This window comes from Triticum aestivum, chromosome 5B (genome assembly GCF_018294505.1).
Source record: "Triticum aestivum cultivar Chinese Spring chromosome 5B, IWGSC CS RefSeq v2.1, whole genome shotgun sequence".
Classification (NCBI taxonomy): Eukaryota; Viridiplantae; Streptophyta; class Magnoliopsida; order Poales; family Poaceae; genus Triticum; species Triticum aestivum.
Window position 1 is genome coordinate 636,010,401 of NC_057807.1, and position 6,849 is coordinate 636,017,249.

The 6,849-nt window shown below is 51.5% G+C and overlaps 1 protein-coding gene and 1 pseudogene across 1 annotated transcript; one reads left to right on the forward strand and one right to left on the reverse strand.

Annotated features, from left to right (window-relative positions):
- Window positions 1-3,078: 3,078 nt before the first annotated feature.
- On the reverse strand, window positions 3,079-4,323 carry LOC123117924 (putative nuclease HARBI1; annotated as a pseudogene).
- An 844-nt stretch (window positions 4,324-5,167) lies between these two features.
- Window positions 5,168-6,849, forward strand: LOC123117291 (BTB/POZ and MATH domain-containing protein 2). Its single transcript, XM_044538070.1, has 2 exons — window positions 5,168-5,291; window positions 5,377-6,849. Exon 2 carries the CDS (start codon window positions 5,457-5,459, stop codon window positions 6,546-6,548), a length of 1,092 nt encoding a protein of 363 aa, XP_044394005.1. The 5' UTR covers window positions 5,168-5,291; window positions 5,377-5,456; the 3' UTR covers window positions 6,549-6,849.

Genomic DNA, 6,849 nt, shown 5'->3' on the forward strand with positions numbered 1-6,849 from the left:
AGTCGAGGGGCGGTCCATGTGTGGTTCCTCCACTACCGCTATTTCATGGGTGGCCGGAGGGGATCTGATGTCCCTCTGGTCGGGTTTAAGCCCGATCCGGTCATAGTGTGTAGCAATCCCTAGAGCGGCGATGTGATCCAAGAGCTCATTAAGGGAGGAGAGCTCCATCGGATCCATCTGTTCGGCAAGTTCCGAACTGACGTGAAGGTTACGATTGATGACCCGAGAGGCCATCGTCGGCGCTACCGCCAATGGGGCGGCCATGGTAAAGCCGCCAAGTCGGAGAGTTTGGCCTACAGCCAGTGCCCCCCCCCCTCCCGAGGTAATGTTGTCCTTGATGACGAGACGAGCCATCAAGCCTTGCGGCGACGACACAGAGGAACTCTCAATGAAAGCAGCAATGTCCGTGTCAAAACCGGTGGATCTCGGGTAGGGGGTCCCGATCTGTGCGTCTAGGCTGATGGTAACAGGAAGCAAGGGACACAGATGTTTACCCAGGTTCGGGCCCTCTCGATGGAGGTAAAACCCTACTTCCTGCTTGATTAATATTGAAGATATGAGTAGTACAAGAGTAGATCTACCACGAGATCGTAGAGGCTAAACCCTAGGAGCTAGCCTATGATGGTATGATTGTAAATGTGATCGGCCTTCTAAGGACCAACCTCTCCGGTTTATATAGACACCGGAGAGGGCTAGGGTTTACATGGAGTCGGTTACAAGGAAGGAAATATAATATCCGGATCACCAAGCTTGTCTTCCACGCAAAGGAGAGTCCCATCCGGACACGAGCCGAAGTCTTGAATCTTGTATCTTCACGCTTCGATAGTCCGAACAATGTATATAGTCCGGCTGTCCGGATACTCCCTAATACAGGATTCCCTCACTGCCCACATTGAAGCTTGGCCACTCTGCCTGCCGTATTCATGGCCAGGCAGCTAGTGAGCTGACAAAGGAGCCTACCTTGGCTATAAAGGCTGGTCGATGACCCCCCAAACCCTTGCCAGCGTCTTGCATTTCTTTCATTTCCACCCATCCGCGGCACCGCCACGAGCCCTCCTCTTCCAAATCCACCTTCTCGCTCGCTGCCGTCTCCATGGTCCACTCCAAGATTACTTGGTATAAGATGCTGACGTCAAAATCACGACAGAAGTGTATGCCGCGTGTTGGAACAAATGCGAGGCTACACATGGTGGAGAGGAGCGAGCGAGGGAGGAAGACAAACACAGAAGCACCAGTATTTTCCGAGGCGGAACTGCTTGCCTCTTTTCTTGCTTTTTTCTCTCTTTATTCTTTCTGCCGTAACAACCTGAGAGATTACAAAGATAATGGCCGGACAACACTCATCGTGGCAATGGCCTCCGCTCCATGGCCATCACCTCCTTGCCACCGATGCCGCAACTCGCTGGTAACCCTCCTTCATGTTACCGACGATGACACACCTTGTCGCCAACTCAGACATGGAACTCCTCGTGGCAATGGCCTCCGCTCCATGGCCATCGCCTTCTTGCTACCGTTGCCGTAACTTACCGGACAACATACCTTTCTCCATCACTCGTGACACAGCTCGACGATGATGAAGACATGCACCGTCCGCTGGCAGCACCGCGCCGCCAATGGCGTCCACCTTCCGCCGCCGACGCCCGCCTCACATGGAGCCCGCCGCGCTGCCACCACCGCCTCAGATCGACAAGGCTCTGATGCCAATTGTTGGCGCCGCCTCCTTGCAGCGCCGCTTCTTCTTCAACCTATTGCCTCACACAACTCTCTTCTCTTCACTTTTGTCTCACACAAGAACACACACACACACACACACACATAACACACGCATGTACCAAGGAAGAGGGACGGCTTTGCCAAAGCTGAGGTTGAGCGGCTGCGTTGTGAGCTGGCGACGGCCAACATGAAGCTGCATGCCATATCTGATGAGTGCAGAACACATGCAGAGGAGTTGATGTATGCTAGCAAAGAAGAGGCCGAGAAGGCTGAGCAGTGAAAACATGTAGCTACCGTGGGTCACCAGGGGAGTGTCTTTGGCAAAGTTGTTCCTCTTCCTTGGTACATGCGTGTGTGTTGTGTGTGTGTGTGTGTGTTCTTGTGTGAGACAAAAGTGAAGAAAAGAGAGTTGTGTGAGGCAAGAGGTTGAAGAAGAAGCGGCACTGCGAGGAGGCAGCGCCAACACCGCGGACACCGTATCGCAGGCCAACATCGAGGTAGGCCAACCTTCAAGCTCTCCCGTGCCGTGTTCGGAGGAGGAGGGCAGCAACCCCATGCCCATGGCGGAGGTCCAGGCAGAGAAGGCGCTCACGGGGAAGGAGTCGCCCATGGAAGAGGGGGTGGCAATGGTCACTTAGGCTGTGGCTCTGACCGGTAGGGCAGGCGGGCTCTTCTCCCTTGTGGAGGCAGAGGAGCAAGTTCGCCTTGCGCTACTGGGAGCACCGTGCAGCCTTGGCGCAAATGAAGGCGGAGAACATGAATGTCACGGCTCCCCTCGCGACCCGAAGATCGTCAACAAGAACTAAGGGCATGTTTGGTTACATTGCCAATCGAGCCTAGCCCGGCGAGCCTGGCTCTAGTGAGCCGGTTTGAGGGGATGTAGGCAAAAAAAACAGATGCACATAGTTTGGTTGCCTGCATGTACCTAGTTGCATGAGACAACCATTTTTGACCCGGCGTTTGGTTGCCCACATTGCATTAGGTGCACATATGACATGGTTTTTGGTTGCAACCTGCATAAGGTGTTGTCACCACTTCTAACTAGTGGTGACCTTACCACACAAAATCCGAACATAGTGCCAGCTAGTTAAACAAATGTCATTTCATTCATCCTAACTACTACCAGTTAACGATTTCCTCAACAATGGTTCACCAGTCAACCGAGCAGCTACTAATTAACGATTTCCTCAACAATAGTATCAAATGACAGTTCAAATTATCAAGGGCCATTGGCTAAATACGGGATAGTTCATCGGTGTTGCTGCTACCAGATCTTCCTCTTCATCTTCCTCTTCTTCTGCTTCTGCTTCTGCTGCTGCTTCTTCTTCTTCCTCCTCTTCTTCAAATCCTGCACTGACCTCTGTTAAGCAACATTGCCTCTGCCCACTCCAACCTTTTGTTCTTCCAAGCGTCATTGTCAAATGCCTCCACACCATGGCCAGAGCTAACAACATCGTCAGGCTCGACCTCTTCCTCCTCAGGCACGTGTTCATCAAAGCCCCACTGGAGGATCCAGTTATGCATAATGCAACAAGCAAGAACAAGCTTAACCTGAGTGAAGTATGGGTGGAATGGCTTCTGATCCAGGATCTTAAACCTATTCTTCAGAGCTCCAAATGCCCTCTCAACAGTTACTCTAAGGCTAGAGTTTCTGAGATGATACAGCTCCTGTGCATTCCTAGGATAGTTCCTACCAGAGAACTCGTTGAGATGGTACCTGGTTTTCCTGAAGGGTGGAAGAATACCTGGCCGAAATGCATAGCCAGCATCTCCAAGGTAGAACTTGTCATCGGGGATGTTGATCCCATCAGGTTGACTCATGTTGTCATTGAGAATGTTAGCATCATGCGCCGACTCCTCCCAGCCAGCCAACACATATGTGAACTTCAGATCAAAGTCAACAACAGCAAGCACATTCTGGCTTGTGTAGTGCTTCCTCCCCCTGTATGTTGTAGACTATGACCTAGAAACTATGGCAGTGACATGAGTACCATCTATTGCCCCAATGAAATCCTGAAAATGGCATCACAAGCCTGTGTTAGTGCTCAACTTGAACAATACAAGTATATCAAGCAATGAAAAGTGTATATTGCCAATGCTCACCTTGAAGTATGGATACCATCTTGGGCTTCCGCGAATCTTGGGTGGAGTATGGCCAGATGGTCTCCTGACCATCTCTCCTCTAAACTCCCCAATAGCAAAAGGCACCTGCTTGAAGTACCTAGAGATGGTCTTCATTGATCTCCTAAACGTGTTGTGAATGACCCTAAACCTCTGGTTATGGCCAACAACATGGAGAAACATGGCCACTTGCTCTTCTACACTGGTGTTGATGTTATCTTGTAGCAGCCCCCTGCTCCTGAAGGTCTCAACAAGCCTGGCAAATGGTGCTCTTTTCATTTGAAGCATCCACAGAGCCTCGACGTCATTGCAGTTGTAGATGTAGTTCAGATTTTGGATCCTCTCCTGTTCCCGGATAAACAATGGAGCATAGCGGATCAAAGGTCTCCCAGCACGATGAACAGCTCTCTGGTGCATGAACATGACCCATGCCTGAATCACACTAATCAGTGCTGCTGCCTGAATTATCAGCCTCATCCGTGTGTCCATGACCTAGTAGACACCGATGGTTCGTTCAGTGGGTAATCGATCCTACACCTAGCCTAACGGCCTAACCACCGACCTAACAAAGGGGGGAGGGGTGCTGCTTACCGTCGGAGACGAGGACGGCTTAGTGGGAGCCATGGCACAGACAAGGTCGACCAGACGGTGGCCAACAGCAAGGGGAGCACCAGATCCGCCGCAAACGCCGCCACCTCTTCCGCCGCCGCCGCCGCCCCCTCTAGCGCAGATTTGAAATCGCAGCCGCCGCCGGTGCTGAGGCAGTAGGGAAGAATGGGGGTAGTGGCTATGGTGGGTGAGCGAGTGAAAGGGGGGTGAGGCTATATTTGGCGTCGGGACGGCGTGCTAGATTTTCATCTCCCGTCATCCCCCCTCGCCCTCGCCTCGCACGCGCCCCTCGCGCCGCACTCCGCCTGGCTCGCGAGAAATTGCCGATCCGAGCGTTTCCAGCGAGCCAGGCTGTGGGCTGCTTTGAGAAGCGTGCAGTGCAGATCCAAAAGTGAAACCAGACAACTAAACGGGCCTTTTCCTTCCCGCACGAGCCTGGTTGGGCTCGATGCGGACAACCAAACACGCCTTAAACGGTACTCGCGTCCGTACATAGCACCAACATGGTCGACCGCGAGCGCTGCCAGCTCCATGTCAAAGGTGCAGCGGGCCTGGCTCTTCGAGGAACTTGAGGACAAGGACACCGTTATTAGAATTAAACACGATGTGCATATGTTTTGTCCGGTTCAAATACACGTGCACGTGTGCGTGTAGGTCTCATAGTAGTCACCGATTAGGACTAGTAGTATATATAGTCGTGAGGGCCTGAGGGGTGACCAGGCGCAGCAACGCCGAGGTCTCCTCGCCAAAAACGCAAGGGAAAGTCGAGGCGGCCTTATCTCCGTCCGCACTACCGCCGCCACCGCGCCATCTCCGGTCAGTCGTCGGTCACCATCTGAGCTCTGAAGGTTCGCGCCACTCCCCCGTATCCTGGCCCTCTCTTTCTCTCTGCTTCCCGCTGGGTATTAATGCGCTCTTCTTTCAAACCATCAGATTAGCACGCGGCGGCGCCGTCACGTCGTGACGATTCTTTCTTCTCTGTCGCCGTTTCCTCCTGGTCACCACTCACCAAGATGGGGGCATGCATGACGTTGTCTACGTGCTCACCGGAGGCGGCTGAAGGCACCCATGTGTTCAACATCTTGGGTTACAGCAAGCACAGGGGCATGGGGCAAGACCCCGGTAGCTACATACAATCAGGGGTTTTCGCAGTCGGCGGCCACGACTGGGCGATCCGCTTCTATCCTGATGGGTATAAAAGAGAGAATCAAGATTACATCGCAGTTTTTCTCGAGCTTATGAGCAAGAGCAATAAAGCCCGCGCCTCTTGTGACCTGAGGCTGGTCGACCAGTGCACTGGGTTACGGTCTTCGGTGATTAAAACAGGGCCTAGGATTTTCAATTCCGACGATTCTAGTCGGTATGCTCCGGGGACTGCTCAGTTCAAAAAGCGAAGCGAGATCGAGGGATCCGCATACCTTAAGGATGATCGCCTGATGATTGAATGCATTGTCACTATTTTCGAGAAACCACGTGTTACCAAAACCACCGAAGCCAAATCGCCGCCCAAAATTGACAAACCACCATCTGACATGGCTAAGCATGTCGGCAAGCTGCTGGAAGAAAAGGAGGGATTGGATGTCAGTTTCATTGTTGGAGGTGAGACCATTGAAGCACATAGGCTCATTCTCGCTATGCGGTCGCCTGTTCTTAAAGCGGAGCTTTACGGGCCAATGAGGGAGGCGAGGGTGGGACAGTCCATTACCATCAAGGACATGCAGCCTTCCATCTTCAAGGCCCTGCTCCATTTCATCTATACCGATTCATTGCCTGGCCGTAGGGACTTAGAGGGAGAAGAGAATACTAAGATGATCCGGCTTTTACTGGTGGCTGCGGACAGATATGCCATGGAGAGGCTCAAGATGGTTTGCCAAAGCATCCTTTGCGAGGATCTGAATGTGAATACCGTGGCAACCACATTGGCTTTAGCTGACCAATATAACTGTGATAAGCTTAAGGATGCTTGCCTTGAATTTATCAAAACATCAGATGATAATGCTATGGACGCCGTGGTGGCAACCCAAGGCTTCAAAGATCTCAAAGTGACTTGCCCATCTCTCATAGTGGACGCACTGGAGAACAGAAGAAAGCTTCGTAAAGCATGAGCAGCTACATTGGTAGATTTGCTAAATCATATGAACTGTTCGTGAGTAGTATTTGTTAAATTTCTTCCACCCACTTGCCGTAGGGATGGTCAGCTCAATTTTAGATGGATATGATGGATCTAAGAATAGTTAGGTTAATTCTCAAGTGATGTGAAAGGTGTGAATGTTCTCCTAAATCATCCCAGAATTTTTATTTATCATTATGAGGTTGTTAATTTTATCTAGAACGCTTCTCTGCAACCGTGTAACACTTGGTCTTAATCTCTGTCAAAATTTCCTTGCAACCTTTGTTGAACATTAA